This window comes from Lissotriton vulgaris, chromosome 6 (assembly GCF_964263255.1).
Source record: "Lissotriton vulgaris chromosome 6, aLisVul1.2, whole genome shotgun sequence".
Lineage (NCBI taxonomy): Eukaryota > Metazoa > Chordata > Amphibia > Caudata > Salamandridae > Lissotriton > Lissotriton vulgaris.
The window spans coordinates 1,891,733,179-1,891,756,347 of NC_141694.1; the positions used below are offsets into that span (position 1 = coordinate 1,891,733,179).

The following is a 23,169-nucleotide window of genomic DNA, read 5'->3' on the forward strand; positions in this document are numbered from 1 at the left end:
CTTGCTTCTTCTTTCAAAATTACTTTCCTTTTGTCTTTTTTCTTTGGTTTTACTGTATTTTGGGTTTCTAACCTCTTAGGACCATTGGGTGTCTCTACTCACTATCACTCACGGGTTTATAGAAACGACAAGCATATTATAGATAAGAAATTCTAGCTGTGCTTTGTTTACGATCAAACACGCCGCTTTATGTAAATCAGTGAATGAATGGGGGGTTTACTTTTGAGGCCAATACAAACACCATTCTAATATGGCCGCCTTTACTATGGTTTTTTATTAAAAAAAAGTCAGCCGTTGGTTTTTACTTTCTTTTGGGACGCCGACTCATGAACACTTCCTGGTCTTTTTACGTATTTAAAAAACATTGTGATACGCGCAGCATTTGGTTAGGCGAAACCAGACAGGTGCAGGTTGCCGGAGCCGCCGTGGACATATGCACAGGTCAGTTTGGGAAGGCATTTTGTACCAGCAACGTTCGCAGCAATAACAAGTTGTTTGTTAAATCTTAAAGATTACCGTTTGAGGTCTAGGGATGTTGTTAAACTGTTACTGCGGGTGTTCACTTACTGTGCATGTGTTTTTTGACACCTACATCCTTTTCTAGTGTATGAGTATGTCAGAGGTTATTGGGTATAGAGACGGACCTAGGGGCCGTTTTTGTTGCCACTATATTAGATCAGCCAAATGCCCCTGCTTTTCTTTTCACCTACTTTTTCCATATCATGTGCATTTGCAGTACCCTCATTGCGCATTTTTTAACAATAAAGCAGGTAGCATAATGAGGACATAATAGGTTTGGTTGCGACATATACCTTCCATGCTAGGTTTTTTAACTACTTCTCTCACACTTTGCCCCGACTATGTGTTATGTAGTAGTGTTAGCATTAGATGAGCTACAATTTTGACTTCAATTAGGTATATACATTTTCTTTTTGATTAATATCTTTGTCGGTGTAGGTACCGCACTGGCTGATATGGATTTTTCGGCATTAACCTAATGTGTGTATCCTTTTGGTATCTCAGGTCTTATCATAGTACCCTGAACACTGCAGCTAATGTTCCATTTTATTGGTCACCTGTTTAAAGTATTAATAGATATTTCTGATTCTCCAAAATTATAGGATCTCATCTATGGTATTTCAACAAACTAGACTTTTGAATGTCGGACGATATTCACAACATGTATTCTTTGTGTATTATTTGTAAGTGCTTTCTGCCATTAGTGTGACAATTGCCTTAGACAGCTATATACAATTATTTTCTAACGTATAGTAAGGGCAAACCCTTTTTGAATAGTAACATTCTTTGTATCTCTTATCACTTTAGCATTTCTTCTACTAACGATTTCTTTAAGCAAATCACTTTTTAGTTTATACTCTTTATTCATACTGGATTCATTCACCGGACAAGGAGATACAGTTTGACTGTGTTTTATGTAAGTTCAATTCAATTGAATTCAAATATTTATTAAGATTTGGAACTCATATGAGGTCCACATAAAATACATACAAGTTAATACAAGAAAAATTAAATATAGCAACGCTCATTCCACAAACAGCAGACAGAATAAAGTGGCAAGATGTATCCTGAGAAATACAAAAATGTGCAAGGGGCAATAACTGTCAACAAGTTAAAATACAAACTAAAATGCAGAATTCATCCTCAGAAGAGTATTTCATTTTAGCAGCAAATGGAATTTAAAAAACATAAACTATCCTACGCGAGAAGCAATACAGTAGCAGCAGTGCATGTGCAATAAAATGCAATCCAGCATCTCACTTTAGCTGAGTCTTTAAGTTAGCAGCAGAACAAAAGATGGAAATTGAACACAGCATCTCCCTCTTGTGCAAATAGCAGCAGAAAAAAGGATTAAAATATACACATGAACTCCTTAAAATAATTAAAAAGTTTTAAACACACTGCTTCATTTTTTGGACAAATTATGAAATCACGTGCCAAAGCTATATTTTTAACACCATTTTGTAAGAACATTGGCCGTAGCCAGCAACGGCCGCTCGAGGTCAATGCTGGACAAGCAAAAAAGACATGATCCAGGGTCTGAACACTCAGTTTGCAAAGGTTACAGGTTTTTCCATTTCTCAGATTTGGGGACCAATGTGCAGTTAGATCGTTTAAAGGTAGAAGATTCATGCAACATAGTGTGAGAAGTCGACCGGTTCCATGCTGTAAATTCCAGTATACATATTTTTGGGAAGTTTTTGGTGTGTTTGTCCTTGTGATTAACTCTAGTCTCTTTTTAGAATTACAAAATTCGTTGTCTCTATTAAAACAAATCTTACCACTAGAGGTTTTTAGGAAAGATTTAAATTCTGAAGGAAGAAGAGTATTCACTAAATCTCATTTTACAGAGAAGTTTTATGTAAGTTCCTGTCTAATAGGCTACTAGTTTTTAGATTATTTTGGTGAATTTCTAGAACTCACTGTTTGTAAATCCTCCATAATCAATAGATTTCTTCAGCGCATGAAATATATGTGAAACCGAGCTTCGGTGCCCAGGCCGCAATAAGAGGGAAGGGGACCAGAAGCAGTTATTACAAGTGAGCTCCTTTCAGATATGAACATGACCTAAGATACGAAAACTGTAGCTCTATTTTTTATGTGCAAACTCTAACGGCTACTAACCGTGAGATTTTATTGTTTACAATTACAGTCTGCCTCTACAAAGCTTTGAGTGAGGACCAAGGATTTTATGTACTTCGGGATTTCAGAGCCAGGGACAAGTTCTTTTGATGGGCTCGTTTTCAACTCAATCCAAGGTCATTATTTCTCATTCTTATCTTAGAACCTTACACATTGGGTTTAGGTTTTTCCCTGCGCCTTTCTCTCACGTATCCTTACTACGTCGAGACCCATGACATGATTATATATATATATATATTACTGCATATATTGTTGCACAGCTTGTTGGCTGTGTGCTGCTATGTCTTATTCACTGTTGGGTGTCTTCAGTTTTGGTGTTTCTTTCTTTTGCTCTGGGTGTTCTTCTTTTTTCGTCTACCATTACTTGTGAGATGGTTACTTCACTCACACTATTTCTCTGCTTTAATGTAAGGAGATATATTGTGGTTTTTTTTATACACTTGTCTACAAATGTATTTATGCTTATCTCTACAGCCTTGAGGGAGTCACAGTGGTGACGAAACGCGCGTTGGCTGTTTTCGTTCCATATGACAAAGAACTGGGACTTTAGGTACATCACAGAATCAATCTTTTGTGAATGATAAGACATTGGTTGTAGCACTATTGAGTCAAGATTCACTCTTTTGTTATTTAATAGTAAATAAATTATTGCAACAAATGGTTAAAATCTGTTTTCTCATATGATTCATGTGACAGAAAGCTTCTCTCAACAGTATGATGTTATCTTGCTTTAAAACATTATATACATAGAAATTGTATTTATGATTTGGTTAGAGTGCCGGGGTTTCTCATTGTTTGTATGTTCCGACCAAGTCACCGTTGTGTCTAACGATACTCTGTGTAGTGGGGTATCTTACCCTGACTGGCACCTATTAAATCTTTGGTGTCTAAACACACCTATGTGACATATTATCCAAATATACCAGTGTCTGACAACCTTTCTTTGAAGTGCGACAGTGTAACCACCACTACCTTGTGTGGCCCTCTGGTGCCCTTCTACTGAAGAGTTTAATTGGTATGAAATTTGTGAGGAAGAGGGAGGCGCCACTTTGCCAACACAATCTCTTTATTTATAATGTCAACTTCACATGTAAAACTCATCCATAGTTGTGTTTAGTTATCACCAGCTTCACTCCGTAATTGCAGAAATGTAACTGTAGGGCCAGCTAATCTCATTCCTCCCGTTTTCCCTTACTTAAAATGTGCGATTGTGCTGATAACACTTCATTTCCCTTTCCTGTCTCTATTGGACAGGACCAGAGTGCACTGAGCAAGGAACTCTGGATTATAACTCTACCACTCACCCCTAAAAAAAAAAACAGAGCACCTTGAAGAGGAGACAGAGTTACTCCCAGAATGTGGTGTCCCGGATCTTCGATTGCTTCTACATCTAATTTTTTTTTTTTTTAATTTTTTGTGTCCCCATTTATCATGACCTCCATCCACACAAGAAACGCCAACCGCCACGCGTGTCTGTCTTAAGGTACAATCTCGATCTATCCTCCTTCATAACCTCTTCCAGACACGATTTTTGCGGTAGGCGGGAGACCGGCCTCCTGAGTGAAAAAAGAAGAGACTCCAGCCAGTGGTGTGCAACCTGAAAGTCCCGGGATTTCGTACGAAAAAGGCCACTTCCCAAAGTCTTCTGGAGACTACTAGACATAATCATCGGACCGGGGGAAAGAAAAAGAAAGAGAAAAAAAAAAAAACCCCGGTCTTCTTATCTCCAATTAATTAACAAATCTCAAAAGGACAGATTTATTTTGCTGCATGATCTAGCCAAGTCAGATTTTGATGTTTCGTACAATGACCTTAGCCAGGCTGCGTGTGATGGAGCTTTAGCTTCCACACAAAATTTGCATATTTTTCGCCTTGCCAGAATGATCGAATAGAAAAGAAATGACTTTGCCTGCCCACTTAGATTTTCCTCAATTCCAAAAATTATTAATGGCAGAGTAATGTTAAGTGAAGTACTTAGAATTGAATCCAAGGTAACCTTTACTTCTTCCCAAAACAACACGATGGCAGGGCAATCCATAAACATGTGTATGTCTGAAGCTGCGACCAGATCACACTTGTTACATTTCTTCCCTGAAAGAAATTTAAAGAGTCTCAGAGGAGAAAAATAGGCCCGATGCAAGGTGAACAAATGGTTACGTCTTAACCTTAGAGGAAAGAAAAAGATCTCATCCTTAGGGCCTCACACTGGGAGGCCAGCTCAGTCCCCCATAACTTTTCTGGCAAGACGAATTCCCCGTCCGCCTCCTCCACAATGCACCAATACCATATTGCCACCTCTTTGCCCCCTTCTCGTTTTTCAACCAACTGCTGTTCGAACTGGCAATATTTCCCGGTTGAAGACCCTTCTTGTTTACCGCTCGAGCCCAACTAGCCAACTGTATATATTTGAACCTAGATAGGGCCATTATGCACCAATACCATATTGCCACCTCTTTGCCCCCTTCTCGTTTTTCAACCAACTGCTGTTCGAACTGGCAATATTTCCCCGGTTGAAGACCCTTCTTGTTTACCGCTCGAGCCCAACTAGCCAACTGTATATATTTGAACCTAGATAGGGCCATACCCACCTTATCCCTCAGCACCTCCCAGTCTAGTACCCTCCCGTCTACCAGCAATTCTCCCCATCTGAGTATCCCAGCCTCCTTTAACGGGATTGCTAAACTATCCTGCATACAAGGTGGCAGCCCAGGAGAATCCCACACCGGGGCAAAATTAGAATAATAATGTAACCCAACTTTCTTTTTAATCTGGACCCAATTTGATATAACAGACTGCAAGGTCTTTAATCTGACTTTTTTGAAGTATTTCATGTCTCCAAACTTAAATAGTAATCTATCCGATGAGATATCCACTCCCCCTAACATAGCCCTAAACATTGCCCCCATAGGTGATGTTGCGGGGGATTTAAGAAGCATCCTAGAGTAAGTCAGCTGAAATGCCCATGCATAATATAACAGATCTGGAAGTGCCAGCCCTCCCTTTTCCCTCCTCCTTCTTAGCTTCTTCCAAGTCAGTCTAGCTGTTTTTCCGTTCCAAATAAACCCATTTATTTCTCGCTGGCTTTTTTCCAATTTTTTTCCGTTCAAAAGTCAAGGGGATAGAATTAAAAATAAAAGTGAACTTTGGAAGAATGGTCATTTTGATTAAGTTTGTTCTCCCAAAAATAGAAAGTGGCAAAAATGCCCAAGATTTTAGGAGTTTCCTACATTCCTTGGCAACACGATCTAAGTTGGTTTGTGCCAAATTTCATATTTCTTGAGTAATACGTATACCTAGGTATCTCATAGATGTTGTGAGTGTTAACTGTACGTTAGGGGCGTTCCAACACATGATCTCTGTTTTACTAACATTAATATCATAGCCAGAGATTTACCCAAATTCTTCTGCCTTTTTGATTACCATTGGGAAAGCTCTCTGCGGATCCGATGTATAAACCAGAATATCGTCTGCATAGAGCGCTATCCGCTTCTCCCACTCATTGAATACAAAAGGGGGGGGTGTCATCTTCCTCTTTTAAAACTTGAGCAAACGGCTCTATGTATAGAGTAAATAAAAGCGGAGAGAGTGGACAGCCCTGTCTCGTGCCTCTGGTGATTTTTATTGGATCTGTTAAAGTAGCATTGACTAACAATCTGGCCATAGGGGCCCTCTATATTTTCAGACAGAAAACCTCCCCCAGCCCAAACCTTCTCATCGCCTCCACCAGATAGGGCCAGTTGACCCTATCAAAGATCTTGGTGGCGTTTAAGGTCAAAGTAGCCAAAGGAAGGGAGAATGTGGATGCAATGTCAATCGCCCCTACCAAGTCTCGAGTGTGGTCCGCCAGCTGGCGTCCCCTTATAAAACCCCTTTGGTCTGGGTGGATTATACATCCGATTACCTCCCCCAATCTCGATGCTAAAATAGATGTAAAAATGTTGTAGTCATTGTTTAGAAGGGAAATCGGCCTATAGGATCCAACCTCCGAAGGATTTTTACCTGGCTTTAAAATGAGGGCAATCGTGGCATCATTACAAGAATCAGGATAGTTCTCCCCCCTCAATAAAATACCATGAAGGAGGGTCGTCAGTGCTGATGTAATAACAGGGCATATCCCTCGATATACTTCTCTGGGTAGCCCGTCCGGGCCCGCCGCCTTTCCATTCTTCAAATGACCTATTGCTTTCCTCACCTCCTCCTCTGAAATCCCCCTCTCTAAATGGACCCTATATGATATTTGCAAAGATGGTAATCCAATACCGTCTAGCCACCTATCCCTGGCCTCCGGGTCGTCCCTAACCACTTCCTTATATATTTCTTGAAAAAACTCTTGAAACGCAGTCCCTATTTCCCGATCCGAGGTTCTAATGATGGACTCTCCTTCTCTTTTAATCTCTTTAATGTACTTTCTCGCCTGTTCTGCTTTGACTTTCAATGCAAGAACTTTTCCCGCCGCTTCCCCAAACTCGAAGTGGGAAATTTTGCTCACCTCCCATCTTTTGGTTAACCTTTCTTGTAATAAAGTTTCAAGCTGGCCTCTTTAATTGACCTGTTTTTCTACCACCTCCGGGAGCGCCATATTAGAACCCAACTGCTGATCTATTTTAGCCAACTCCTGCTCAATGGTTTGGATTTTCTGTCAGTAAACTTTCCTTCTATGGGTGGCTCTATTGGTTATGCAGCCCCTGAGAAACGCCTACAAAGCATCCCATACTATAATAATTTCTGCAGTATCCAAGTTTAATTCTAGGAAAATCTTTACCTCTAATAGTAAATAATTGATCTCCTCCTCTTCTAGTAAGATCATACGGTCAAAAGACCAGGAGGATTCTTTCTTATGGGTTACCCCTTGGAGATCGAACACAATGGCCATCTGATCTGACATGTGCGGGGGAAGGTACACCACCCCTTTTATGGCATCTTTTAGGGTGTAGCTGAAGAGGGCATAATCAATTCTTGATTTACGTTTGTACAAAATTTTTTGAAAGGAAACCCCCAACTTATTACCTGACCTTTCCCTCCATACATCCGCCAGGCCATGATTTTCCATGATATCCAGCAAAGTTGACCTGGATTTAGATGGGTTGAGTGCTCTAGACTTAGATGACTTATCTAAGAAAGGGTTAAGGACAATATTAAAATCGCCGACCCAGATAACTAGGTCTTTAGAGAGTATGAGATGGTTCTGAATTTGTTTCAAGTAGGAGGGATCGTCTTGGTCCGGCCCATAATACCCCACCAACATTAAAGATATACCCTCCAGTACAATTCTCGCAGTTAGCCATCTCCCACTTTGATCTTCCTTACATTCCAAAATTTGGACTTTTACTGGTTTTTAAAAAATTATTAATATCCCTCTCATATTGGCGGTTTGGTCCTTGCAAAGAAACGTGTCTATCCAGCTTTGCCTCTTCAAAATCTCACAAACCTCTGCTTTAAGTAAATGTGTCTCCTGGATGATGATGGCATGCGCAGGAGAATCTCTCAAATATTGTAGAATTTTATATCTGTGGCTTTTTACACGCATGCCATTAACATTCCAGGATAGAAACTTAATGGATGTCATCTATTTAAACCCCCCCTTTTTTTTGCCTCCTCCCTTGCCTATTATGCCCTACCATGCAAATGGTTTTACCAACAAGGATAGACCCGTTCTCTAATGCTAGAACAGTTCTAAGACTAACTGAATTTCTACCCCTGAAAAGGTCTGACTCCTGAGGGATCGCTTCTACATTGAGCATGCATGCAGATTGGTTCTGCCTGACCTGTGCTCTTTGGGGAAGCCAGTTCAAAACAACCAATGGCATCTCAAAACAAGCCAGATTCCCCCAACCCTGCAAAAAAAGACACACACAAGCATGTTTTTCAAAGAATGAGGAGTCCCAGGAAGATGGCGTGTTCTGTTTTCTAGACTGTGGAGGGCTAGGAAACCAAGCAGGAGAGGGGATATAAACAGAAACCCCGTGCAAATTCAAACTCAATAGGGTGCTCTGGATCACAGGAGTCCCCCATGTTCATCGGCCGCAGGGAAGACGAGGGGCTGTTGCTTTCAGAGCCCTACATGCAAGCCAGTATTTAAAGGCACAGGCACTTCTAAGAAGTGTTGGATGTAAATAATAATTAAAAGCAGTGCTTGAAATGGAAAAATAGAAGAGGAGTGTGATGTTACAGTGCAAGGCGGTGACCGCTTCAGTGGATGCACAAGGACACAAAAGTCATTAAAGAAACCCCTTTGGATTAGTACACACTTATCACACCATTCGTACACAAACCGCCTCTCACCAGTAAGATGTCAATAGACACAGGGGATGCAATCAAAAAGATAAATCTAAAAGAATACAAATATAAAGTACAAATGTATTCATTAAAAAAGCACCGTACATTTCATGATACATTAACATTTCTAAGCTGGACAGAATAGTGATATTCAGACCATGTAATCTACAACACAATATAGTCTTTGTTTTGAAAAAATAAATTTTTGCACAAAACTCATTGATACACAAAAATTTGGGAACATAAAAAGGAAAAACAAATTCCTATTTCCAAAAGAGAACCAGTAAATCATACATGAATCAATTGTGACAGCTGTAAATAATTTGTAAAAATGCTGAAATTTGAAACAATTGTCACCACATATTTTACACAGTTTTCTTCAAAGAGCATCGAGGCGTTCCGGCGGGCGCTCATTTATGGCCAACACCTTCTTCAGGAAAATTTCACATAAAAGTCCCAATCACAAAAAACATCTGAAAAACATGAACATTACAATAAATATATGAACCCCATACACATTTGATAACAGATACTTGGACCCAACCTTCTTTTTAATGTGACAACCCACCGTCCACACCACAACCCGCTAGTGATAAAGATGAGGCCAACACATTCATCAACATATACTCAAATACCACATATTTAGGCCTACATTCAGGCTAGAAACAGCTTGATTTTCCATTAACATATCTCTATGCATATGTTAAGTTTTGGGGATCGACCTATTTAACACCCATATTTTTTTTATTTTTTTGTATGTTCTTATATAGCGCTCGACTACCCGGAGGCATCTCGGCGCTTGCCTTGGGAACCCGTCCTGGCTTTTCCCTGTGAGATAGCCCCTAACGGGCATCCCCAAGGTGAAAGCCAGGCATCCCGCCGCGGGGGGCCGTTGTGGAGATTAAGCAAGCTTAATGCCCAGAGTTGCAGAGTGTGAACCCATGATTAGGTCAGGCACCGAAGCGAGAATTATCGAGTCCGTGGACATTTGAGCTCAAGACCCTGCCGCGTCGGGAATTGAACCCTGGTCCCGGGTCTGACCTCTGCTTCAGGGTCTGCCTGCTCTAACCAGTGAGCCACACTTCTCCACACACTTCTTCTGTTTTTACTAATAAGATACACAGATCCCAGGGGTGAATACAAGAAAATTGTCACCAGCTTTGTTCATAATCAAAAGTTCCCCCACACGTGGCATATATTTAGAATAAATGTGTCAAAACTGTAGTGTTCATTCATCTACCTGTAAATTCTGGGAACACACAAAGTCTCCAGCGAGCACTGCCAATGGGTACTTTAGATCATCAGTACCTATACAGAGAAGTCAATATGTTATCTAAACTACCTCCATATGCATCAGGCTCACAGACTCATTTAACAAGCATAGCTCTGACCATAGTTACCTTCAAGCCGATACAAATCTCAGTATCGTGTCTAGCGATTACTGGATACTGATCGACCGTCACTATCTTTTATCAGGAAGTCTTCCAGATCTGGATAATCAAATATAATCTGGGAAGAGAAGACATCCATCGTGACCTCACTTGTATATATCTGCATAATCGCCCCTAAACAATCGCAGTTATGGTGTTTACTATCACAAAGATTTTAATATGTTCCCTCCTCTCAGGGTATTTGTCTCTCCTTTCATAACCGAGAAACGTAGTGCTTGTTCAAGCTACCCGTCCTACCCATGATTTTATTTTGACATTATTAACCCCTTTGAGTATTAGACACTACAGGCACCGAGGAGCCCTCCCACTCCCCATCTCTATACTGTGCCAAGTTTGGGTATGGTCAAATAGTTACCTTTTGCTGTTAAATATTAGTCACCACGCATTCCTCTGTTGCGGGTGTAGATTAAAAATGTCCTTCACGGGGTTTACGCTCAATAGCATCCTGTGCACGATAAGCGACAGACCGGCAGGTACAGATTAGAAGATAATCCTCGGCTGCAATCTGTAAACAAGCAAATACAGAGATATTAATACTTATTGCTCAAGAATCAACTTGACGGGCTAACTAGTTAGGAGCGATATAGCTGTACCCCTGCGTAATTCCAAGGCACATACCTGTCTTCGGTTAGCCAATCCCCCACAGGATTTGTGCTCAAAAACTCCCCATGCACAGTAAGCCGCAGTCTGGCGGGTACCGATAAGAAGACAGTCCTCGGCTTGGATCTAAAAGTACGCTACATGGGATTGTTAGTAATCACTGCCAAAGGTTCCACTCAACATACTATGTGGATAAAGGCGGTATTATTCCCCCCATTACGATCCCCTGGCACATACCTGTTTGATACTAACGTCTCTACTCGGGGCTGATACCTCTGGCAGTCAGCGTGAAACCTCCACACAGACTGGTGAGGTTTTAAATACACAACTGGTGACCTTCAGCAACCGGAAGCACAATACTGTTTCCGGTGTTGTTAATCTTCCATCAAGGTATCACGGCACAGATAATCAGCCATTTTAGGGGTATATTTAAGAATCTGCAACTTATTTTACACTTCTTATATTATTAACATCTCAAGGCTTACTGAAAATGGTTTGCAAACTATACCGGACATTTCACTCCGTAATACTGGAGTGAAACCATCAAGCCGAGATTCAGTTTGTTAACATGTGTGTACGGGATAACATGCATATGTCCTAAGGTGGATCCCGAGAACATACACCCTCACTTCATAAATCATCTTATCACTATGGGTGCAAAATCTCATTCCCGTATTTTGACTAAAAAGATAAAGCGTTTATTTCATACATAAAGACAGATTTAACACAGATGCTAATATCTATGTCATCATAATTATAATCTTTATATCTACAAAGTTGTAGTGTATCAAGAAAAATACACACAATAAAGAATCTCATAGCAACCGGGTTTTATGACCAATTATACAAAGAATTATGATGAGTTATACTAAGAGAAAACAGCAAATATTTATAAGCTCCACCCAGTTATATAGTTTATTCACAGATACACAGGATCAACGCAGTACTGGACAGCTGCTCTTTTAGTTCTATGTTGTTCCTAGTAAACGCTCCCATTCCTCCCTGGAGTTCACCCATTACGTATGGCATTAAGATGGGAAATATACCACTGTTCCCAGGCCTTACGTTTGGATTGAATATTTCCACCTCTCTTGCCCACTTTCACCTTTTCCAAAATATACCACCGGAATCATTCTCCCTGTAGCGGTACTCCAGGAAATGGGGCACAAGAGGTGAGGTAAGTTTTTTGGTTTTAATGGCTGATCTGTGTTCCTGAAATCTAATACGAACCTCTCTTCCAGTCTCCCCCATGTAGCCCAAGCCACATGGGCACAGTTGGAGATAGATGGCACTCTTGCTTCTGCAGTTATTTAGGGTTCTTGATTTCATGAGGCAACCATTATAAGTGATTTCTTTGGTTTCTAGACATTGTGGGCATATGTTACATGTCCCACATCTGACATTTCCAATTGCCGGAGTATTCAGAATTGTTCTCTGTGTTTCATGATTGTCCTCACGATGTGTGTGCACTAGCAGATCTCTCAAGTTTTGGTTCTTTTTGAATGCATACAGAGGTTTTTCTAATTTTACTTACTCATCATGATTTAAGATGTGCCAGTTTCTATTGACTATGTTCTTAATCTGATTGCTGATATTTGAAAATTTAATCACAAAAACCACTTTGTTAGGTGGTTCTTTCTTGCACACTGGTTTATTCACCCAAGCCTCACGGTCATAGAACCTAGCTCGCTTGAGTGAGTGTGACAGAAGTTTCTTCGGATAGCCTCTGTCTCTGAATTTGCGCTTTAACTCTTCTGCATGTTTATAGAAATCTTTCAAATGAGAACAGTTCCTCCTCAACTGGAGGAACTGGCTGAAGGGATGCTATTCCTTTGAGACTTTGGGTGAAAGCTTGAGAAAGGGAGAAGTGTATTTTTCACCATCGGCTTTGTATACAACTCCACTTCCAAAGCTCCATTTATAGACTTGATAGAAATGTCAAGGAAATCTACCTTAGTTTTACTATAATGAGACGTAAACTTCAGATTAGGGTCCCCAAGATTTAAAAAATTTAAAAATTCATCTAATTCCTCAGTGGCTCCATCCCAAATAAACAAAATGTCGTCAATGTAGCGGTACCAGCCCGCTACATTTTCAAAGAAGGGAGCCCCCTCGTTGTAGATATGTTTAGCTTCGAATTGTCCTACATACAAACAGGCCAGACTAGGGGCACAAGTGGCCCCCATGCTGGTCCCCTTGGATGTATGACGTTACAACGCATGCTTTTACCACGCATGCTGTTACAGCGCAAGTATTACAACGAAAACCTTTACAACGCATTACACTTGGGGGTGCTGGATAGTGAATAGTTTATTTTACTATTCCAACTCCAGTCCCCGTGGACACTAGGGAAGGTGTTGGATAGTAAATTAAAACTATTCCTTATCCTAGAGCGCCCCCCAGTGTAATGCGTTGTAATGGTTTTCGTTGTAATACATGCGTTGTAACAGCACTGCGTGGTAAAAGTTGCGTTGTAAAGGTTGCATACCGTCCCCTTCAACTGTTTGTAATAGTCATCCTTGAATAAAAGGATGTTATCTTTGAGTATCAGTTCAACAATCCTAATAATAAATTCACTGTTAGCATCTCCTAGATCCTGACCCTCAAAGACATCACGAATCACAGTCACAGTATCGTCCTGCGGGATGTTCGTGTAGATAGACTCAATGTCCAGGGTAACCAGACACTGAGTCTCTCCACAGAACACTTTTCCCTCAATAAGGGAAATAATGTGGGCAGAGTCTCTCACATATGATCTAAGACCACAAACTATGGGACGTAAAAACGGTCCACATATTTGCTAATAGGTTCCAGATGATAGTCAATACTACTGACTATTGGTCTCATTGGTGGGTCAGTGTGGTTTTTATGTATCTTTGGAAGACCATATATTGCAGGAGTCCTAGGTTCTAAATTATTAAGAAATTTGAACTTGTCTTCACATCTTTCTTTTGCCTCTGTAAGGAGATTAAGACATTCCCTGGACACCATGTTCAAACTATTAGCATTAGTACGTGCATAGTGTTCCTTCACATTGAGCATCCTATTTTCATAGTCTAGGTGCGCGAGGACAGCCAGGTCACAGAGGCACGGCGAAGCCTAAGCAGGTGGCTCTGGACACCAGCTCTATGCAAGGCATTGTGGGGAGAGGGGACATGCCTCCCACCTGCACCCGATACTACTCATTTTAAATTCATAAAGCTGGCATGTGTGCTGTGTGTACCCTACAGGGCTATCAGCATCTGGTAGTTTATAGGAAATAATGCTCTGCAGAATTGATGTGCAGAGACTGAAATCGCGTTCAGGCAGAAATTAAAGCTGCAAGATAAAAGCACGCAAGCAGCACATGTGTCACTGCTTGTTCCCGCTGCACTACTCAATGGGAGTTAACTTCTGAGAAAAGGTGGGACATGCACCAACCATTAGCCATTTGGAGGCTACCATTTTTGAATGACACAGACAAAAGCCAATCCAAACTGGCGGAGTAGTCAGACCCCACAAAGTACATAGAACAGAACACCTAACAGCGCAAACGCTATCTAGGCTGGACCTAAAAATAAACATTTAGCAGCAGTGGCGCATAGTAGGGAATAGGGGGGTGGCGAGAGAGGGGTTGAAAAATATTTTTTAAAAATCCTTACCATTTCCAACACCTCTGCTCCGTCTCCACTTCTGCAATGTGCTTGGTCTGAGCGCTATGGATCGGCACTCAGACGGTGACGGGGGAGCCTGTGCATATTCCCCACCAGGCTGTGCATTACAATGCAAAGTGCAGATTACTGTTTGGCCGGGCCAAGACAGACGGCCAAGCAGTCATGGGCACTTAAGTGTGCAGAAACCACTCCTCCTTTCCTTGAGCCACCAGCAACAAAAAATAAAATGATGATAACGTTACTATTTTATTTTGTCCTTTTTCATTGCTTTAAGAGCAGTAGGGAGCATGCAAAAATAGGCATTTCCTTACGACACTTACTGCAAGAAATAGGCTCAGTGGCATAGATAATGAATGTAAGTGACGGGCAGTGAACAGACCGCCTGGGTGCCAAAGATGAGGACACGAGAGGTGTGGGTGTAAAAGATGAGGATACGAAAGAGGTGGGCGTGTAAGAGATGGGGACCCGAGAGAGATGTGGGTGTAAGAGGTGGGAATACGATAGAGATGTGGGTATAAGAGATGAGGAGAAAAGAGAGACACTATAGAGAAGTTATGGTTCCTCTGAGTGCCCCTTGTGCTCTGCTGTGACTCACCAATGGCATACCTGGGGTCACTCTTCCTTCAAAAGCATATAGGACACACATATTATACATTGCATTTAAAAAGAAGCTCTCTGCTGTGGAGTAACGTCTACAAAGAGCCCCATTCTCACACTATTAGGGAAATACAATAGCTGACATCATAGCAAATTATATTGCATGGCACCTCGCCCATAGTGTCACTAAATAAAAGCACAACTCAGACCCATAATCCGATATAATTCCTGGAATGACAAAATAAGGCCTGTAATTTTCTGTTTGAGTAGTTAATTTTACTTGGTGACTCAGTGTTTTGCAAACAGCAGCTGTCAGAGCAACTCTAATCAATTTATTGATCATGACCACTTAACTCATCGATTGCTAATAGTGCTGAGATGAGGCGTTCTTGTTAATCAAGGTCTTGATTAATCAATTCCTGATGACATTTAAGTTGCTCAGTTCATGATAACACCCAGTTCATATATTATTGATAGTGCCTAGACAGTGCCACAGCTCTTCTAATCACAGTCACACACTGTCTCATTAACATCATTGACTCTCTCTCTCTCTTCCAAATTCTTCCCAGACTCACTCTGCTGTAGGTAGCGTCCAGAGCCACTGTGTTCTTCATAGCCTCTACACTCGCTCCCTTATAGGTAGCACCTAAACCTGCTGCTGTAGATGGAATCTCCACCTGTTCTGTCAAGGGTCATATCTTATTGTGCCCTTAAAATTCCTATAACTGCTTTGCTATAGATAGTGTCTAGATCCACTGTGCTGTGCATATCGCCTAAACTTGCTGTGCTATAGATTCACACCTAGATCCACCTAGATGCATTGGATAGCATGTACACCTGCTCTGGGTCCTACCTTATAGTTCCGTTAATATTCCTGTTCTCTCTCTGCAATGGATAGCTCCTAGATCCACTTTGCTCTGCAAAGGACCCTCTCCTGCTCTGCAACTTGCTGTGCTCTGGATATTCTGGATATTCCCTTTGTCGGTCTGTGAGAGAAAGCGCCCAGACCCACTGCGTTTAAGATTGCACCTACACGGCCCTCCTCGGGTGTCGCTCTGCTCTCCATAGCGCCTAGATTCACTGTGAATATAGCCCTGATTCATAAACCATGGCCAGTTGAGAGGTGTGACTTCAGAAAGATTCTGAATTAACTGTATTAGTAATTCTAGAATAGTTTGCTCTGCACCATGTACTCTTTAAGGTAGCAGGCCTTATTGTAAACTATAATGACAATTTAAACAACATATTAAGCCATTCTGAGCTGCAGGAGCACACTTCTAATAAAAATCTAATACCCATTTAAAGCCTACTTAAAAAAAATAATTCCATGCTTGTTTCTCATGCGGCCTGCTGTGTGGTGTGATGCTGCTGAAACGTTACAAAGACATTGACATACCCAACTAGGACTCACAATCCCCACTATTAACCACAGGATGATGTTATATGGGGCAGGACAACCCACACATTCCTCATGAAGATGCTCTCCTGAGAGAGACTTGTTGTTTCTTGACATGATTTTCGGAACAGTCAAGTCTTTATTGCTTTTCTGAATTCTAGATCAGTATTCATGGTCTGCATTCTCTTTGGACGTCTGCTCCATGATTTGTGTTTGTACTGGGAAAGACCTCCCACCAATGTAAAGTTTTTTGAAAAGAGAGAATTACCTGGAGCGTAGCCATTCTTGAAATGAGAGTTCTCCTTTGAGCGCACAGGTTAACTTTAGATCGTAAGAACATTGGTCTATCCCGTAAAAGGATCCATTTGAAATGCTCTGAATCACATACATATTCCTACTGGATGCCAGTGTAGAGCCCCAAGTGTAGAGTAATTCCTTCAATGAATATGCTCAAAACTTCCCTAGAAAAGTTCATACAGTTTGAGTTCTGCATTGCAAGTTTTGTGAGGACCATTCAAGTGGGGAACACAAGTGGTCTTCCTTATGTCAATTCACACAGGAACCTTTGCTCTATACAGACACAAACCTCTGAAGGATTTACACAGTAACTGCACCTCTTTTACTGCCATCCTTGCTTCTCATAAGCAAGGACTATAAGTTCAAAGTTTGTGTTTATGCACCGCTTGCAGGTTTTCAAAACACATAAATAAAAGATATTATCATTTACAATGCCAAGAGCTCAAGCTCTTGTAAATGCGAGACCTATTGCATTGCGAATGCTTGTTTTTTTCTGATGTTGTGCAGCATTGCAAAAGCATATACATCTAAATGGTGAGACTTATTGACTTTGCCAATGTGTGTTTAAAATGGTCGTAGGCCTCCTGTTCCCTGTGCCGATCTGGTCAGAGCATTGGATCTCTGGAGTTACACTGTAGAAGACACTCATATTACCTGTTCAGATCCTAGACCAGGTTTTCCAATAATGTAAAAGACTCCCTTTCATCAGTTGCTTATGTTTCCCGACATTATTGTGCTGCTCTATGTTGCATGGTCCATTTACTGGAAAAGGCTCCATCTTATATTATTTGTAAGGATGTGTGATAATAGGAAACATTCCTTGGATAAGAAGGGAGAACTCTTGCCGCTATGGATTTACCATTGTAGTGTTTTGTCGGGGAGAGGGTCTGACTCACTGAACATGGAACCTTGTCTGGTGTTGGTTACTCCTTGAGTCCAAACTACTTGATAGAAGGGGATCAAGGAAGGACCATATGCTTTTACTCTGCCTACTGCATCTTTATATTGAAAGTGTAATCAAGAAATTCTGAGCACACTTGTCTATATTAACAATTAAATGTCCCATTGAATTCCAATAGATTGTTGTGATGGACTCTACATTTCAGCTTATTCAGTGTTTCTTTTTCTTAATCTAACAGGTGAAATAAATGAAGTAATAAACAAAAAAGATAAAGCCATTACACGTGTAGGAAGTAATGAAAAAACAGTATATCTCCAAATCTCTTCCCTTGAAGGCTAATGCCTTATCAAGGGCATTCTACAGCAGAAAACCCACTCTGCCCAATGAGGTCAGTACTTGGCTCTTAGGCATCAGCTGATATACATTGAAGACATAACACACTGACATACTGAAGCAAGTCTTATGAAGTGCACATTTCGAAGGAAGAGCCAACCTGGTTCCAGAAAGAGCACGCAGGAGAGAAGTTGTATGACTATCTGGAATGTGGCAACACACTTAATAGGTAGAGAAAGAGCAAGTGCGACATCAGAAACTTCATACTGGAGAAAAACAAAATCAATGGACTGACTGTGGAAAAATGTTCTCAGCAATGAAAGACCTAATACAGCATCAGAGTGTCCACGTAGAGGAGAAACCACATCAATGTACAGAATGCAATAAAGTGTTTCAAAGGAAGAAGAATCTAAGGCAGCATCTACTAATCCACGCTGGTAAGAAACGGTATAAATGTACAAAATGTGACAAGGCATTTATTACTAATGGACATCTAAAACAACATCTGAAAGTCCACACTGGGGAGAAACTGTTTAAATGCAATGAATGTGACAAAGCATTTAAAACAAATAGAGAGCTAAAACGACATCAGAAAATCCACACAGGGGAGAAACCATATCAATGTACAGCATGCGACAAAGCATTTATAACAAATGGGGAGCTGAAGCTACATCAAAAAGTCCACACTGTAGAAAAACCATATAAATGTACTGAATGTGATAAAGTGTTCAAACGAAAATATAATCTAAAGCTACATAGGAAAGTCCACACTGGTGAGGACCTGTATGAATGTACAGAATGTAATAAAATGTTCCAGAGTAAGACAAACCTAAAGCAGCATCAACAAATCCACGTTGAGGTGAAACCGTATAAATGCACTGAATGTGACAAGGGATTTCATGTACAACAAACATTAATGCACCATCTGAAAGTTCACACAGGCGAGAGACCATATCAATGTATAGAGTGTGACAAAGCATTTATAACAAATGGAGAGCTGAAGCGACATCAAATAGCCCACACTGGAGAGAGGCCATATCAATGTACAGAATGTAATAAAGTGTTCCGAAGAAAGAAGTATCTAAAACTGCATAAAAAAATCCACACTGGTGAGAAACCCTACAAATGTACTGAATGCGACAAGGCCTTTATAACCAATGGACAACTAACGCAACATCAAAAAGTCCACACAGGAGAGAAACCATATCAATGTGCTGAATGTGACAAGGCTTTCTTAACAAAAGTAAAGCTGAAGCAACATCACAGAGTCCACACTGGAGAGAGACCATTCAACTGTTCTGATTGCAAGAAGGCATTTATTAGAAAGTCCCATCTAACAGAACACCAGAAAGTGCACATAGGAGAGAAACCCCATGAATGTACAGAATGTGAGAAGGCATTTATTAGAAAGGCACATCTAATGCGACATCAGAAATTCCACACTGGGGAGAAACCATATGAATGCACAGAATGCGACAAGGCATTTATTACCCATGGAAACTTAATAAAACATCAGAAAATACACACTGGGGAGAAACCGTATAAATGCACTGAATGTGACAAAGCATTTATTGAAAAGCTAACATTAATACACCACCTGAAAATTCACACAGGAGAGAAACCGTATGAATGTTCTGAATGTGACAAGGCATTTATTACAAAGCCAAGGTTAATTGTACATCATAGAGTCCACACAGGGGAGAAGCCGTATAAATGTACAGAATGCAACATGGCATTCATGACAAGGCGAAGGTTAATAGTGCATCAGATAGCCCACACTGGGGAAAAACCTTATAAATGTACAGAATGTGATAAAGCATTTATTGGAAAGCAAAATTTAATACACCATCTGAAAGTTCACATTGGGTAGAGACCATTCAACTGCTCTGAATGTGAGAAGGCATTTATTAGACTGTCACGATTAATGCAAAATCAGAGTGTCCGCACCTGGGAGAAACCCTATGTACAGAATCCGACCAAGCATTCATTACCCATGGAAACCTAACATAACATCAGAAACTCCACACTAGGAAGAGACCATGTGAATGCACTGAATGTGACAAAGCAAAAATGAATACCCCACCTGAAAGGTCACATAGGAGAGGGACCATATCAGTGTACTGAAAGTGACAAGACAATTATTGTAAAGCACAGTTGAATGCAACATCAGAAAGTTCACAAAGGAGAGAAACCATATCTATGTATAGAATGTAATAAAGTGTTCAGAAGGAAGACCAACCTAAAGTAGCATCAAAAAGAAAGAACTCAGACAACATCATAAATTCTATCCTGGGGAGAAGCTGAATACATATACTTAATGTGACAGTCAATTTATTGGCAGGTCCAGCTGATACAATAACCATAAGTCAACACAGGGGAGAAAGTAATGACAGTGAAGAATGCATATCACTGCACCCTATGTGACAAGGCATCCTTTACAAAGGCAAAGTCTAATTACCCACTCACTATGGTGAGTCAGATTTAATCAGGCCAGCCTATTTCTAGGACCCACTGGTCTTTTCTTGTAAGTGAGCTTTAGCTGGATATGAACAGGCGTTCTGTTCATCCAGAAAGTGAATAAGCAACAAAGATGCCTTTAAACTAGTTTCATCTTGACACATTTTCTGTCTTTTCAAGGAGAGAGGTCAAATGTCAGTCTTTTTACTAATTGCTGTGTATATTGGGAAATGGTGTTTACTTTTGTTTCTCTTACTACAGTTAGAGTGTTTGTCAAGTGAGTTGTCGAACATTCATTGTGAAACAAAAGGCTGTAGAATATCACATTTTTTTAAACCACGTTTAATGGCTTTCAAATGAATAGTACTAGTATTCTAAATGTGTCAGGAATTATGAAATCAAATATTTTAAATTCAGAATTGTGATGCAAACAAAGATTTAAATAGGAGTAAAATGAATCAGAACACTTTACTTGGTGATGTGCAAAGGCAAATAGTTGCAGAAACTCAATTTCCAAACCTTATTGTTTGTTTTATCAGTGAAACTGCATTTCAGTGAGAAATTGTATGGCCATTCCAATAGGAAATCTGACTGCAAACAACAGTGTGCTACCACCTCATGCTTTAGCTATGTTTGTATTAAAATTAATAGGTTTTTAAATATGGTTTGAGAAACATTCTGGTGACAATGCTGTTAATGACAAAAAGGCAACTCGGGGCATGCTATATGTGGCTAAATTTGTATTGTATATGCCTCAGAAGTCTATTAAATCAAACAAGATTTTACAACAGACATACAGAACTTGCGTATATGAAAGTGTTCTCATATGTGACAATGAAGAGGATGGCGGCTCAGTTAAATAAAATATTTGCCCGAGTTCAGATAATTTAAAACCAGTTTTTGGGTCAAGAGCATTACAATCAGATCAAGGTGATTATTTAAGTCAACAGAGCTGCTGGTCTAGTAACATTTTTTTTTAGGTCTGTGACAAAATAATCCTTGCAAAGAGACTATTAATGCAACATTGTAGGTGCTGAAGTATTAGTCAAGAAATGGTCTCAGGAAAATCTAACCCTTTCCCATAGAGTTGACTATGCAAACTCCAGAGGGCATCAAACGTCAACAGAATGCGTAGGTTACACAAAAGCAACAGCTAGATTTATTTCCCTGTTCCTGGCCTACAGTGGTTTAAAGGACTAATTTGGCTACCGCGTAATGTGACCTGGCTCTGCCTATTTACTCAGTTATGTGAGGTTTGTTCTGCAAGGCCTTCTAGGGCTCTTATTCACAGATTTGGGGACATTTGTGATAATAAAATCCAGAATTTGCTACATAGGATATTATGTTCATGCTGTTTATCATTGACTTTTTGTTTCTATCAATAACACTACTGTCTGGGAGAGGACAAGTGGAGTTTTAGGGTCAGTTGGAAGTCAGATGCCACTGGCCTTAGAGGTTTGCACCCCGAGGTATGTGTGCATCAGATTTATGCTCTCATGTGGGACAGGAGCTGCCACCATTTGTACAGTTATTGCAGGGCAGTTTGCTGGACAATCTGTGAATAAGAGATCTCTACTCTGATTACAATCTCCTATATTACGTGTAAGCAACAATGATATTATTTCTACTTCTGTACAGTTTCGTTTTTTAACATGCTGATCTGTAATAAAGTGAACATCTGCTGAAAGTACCAACTGCTATCCTATATGTTTGAACAATGTAAATGTTATTATACCATATATAGATATTTACTTATCTTTAGCGTTGTAATGTCCATTCAGGATAGGCCCGTGCAATAGAAATAAACAAACACATAAATGGATCTGTTTGCCTGAATTAGGAAAGACAAAGCAAAGGTCTTATCGCTCCACAAGCCTTGTTCTTAAAGGATAAACCCCTCCGGCCACCATTGGGAAACAATGGGAGGGGGTTAATGAGGAGACTCGCAGAGAATTTATGTTTAGAGGCCATGGAGAGGGAGCAGAAATGCCCACAATGTGTACCCCACCCGTATTCACTTAAAATGTGAGCACCAGGTCAATGAACCCCCCTCTCCCCCTTAATTTTATCCAAAGTGAGTAAGTGATCCAGCACCCCTCCCTCCCTCCCTCTGTGTCTTGCAATGATGCTGATGTGGCAGAAATTCATTGTATCCCGATCTTTTCTATAATTATTTGTTTGTTTTTATTTACAGGGTGAAATAAAGTGTGAACATGACCCAAAAGAATCAGAGCACTGTACATAGAAAAAGATTGTTTTGGTTACATATATAAGCTCAATACTAAGCATGGGCGGAAAATCCGTTTCGCTCGCGGATTTTGCGGATTTTCGGTAAATTCGCAATCCGCGAGATTTGCGAATCTCCCGCAAAATCCGCGAGCAGCGGATTTTGCTTGCACTGTTCGCACTGTTCGCGTGAGTTCGTGCCCCGCGAATAAGTGCAAAATTGCAGAAATACGATCTTAGCAAAACTGAAACTACCTACCAGGTTCAAAAGTTCAGGCTCATCATTAGTAGCCATTTCCTGTAGTGCTTCCTGAGGGGCCC

General features: G+C 40.5%; 1 protein-coding gene across 2 annotated transcripts in view; it reads left to right on the top strand.

Moving 5' to 3' along the window:
• Positions 1-22,312, top strand: part of LOC147709793 (uncharacterized) — a 39,398-nt gene extending 17,086 nt beyond the window's left edge. The window contains exons 2-3 of one of the 2 annotated variants that reach the window (XM_086928232.1): positions 11,972-12,165; positions 18,071-22,312. In XM_086928232.1, coding sequence (XP_086784358.1) covers positions 18,470-20,035 — 1,566 coding nt within the window. In that variant the 5' untranslated portion in view covers positions 11,972-12,165; positions 18,071-18,469 and the 3' untranslated portion in view covers positions 20,036-22,312. The remainder of the gene's footprint in view (positions 1-11,971; positions 12,166-18,070) is intronic. The other variant, XM_086928231.1, reaches the window with a different exon arrangement.
• Positions 22,313-23,169: the final 857 nt, after the last annotated feature.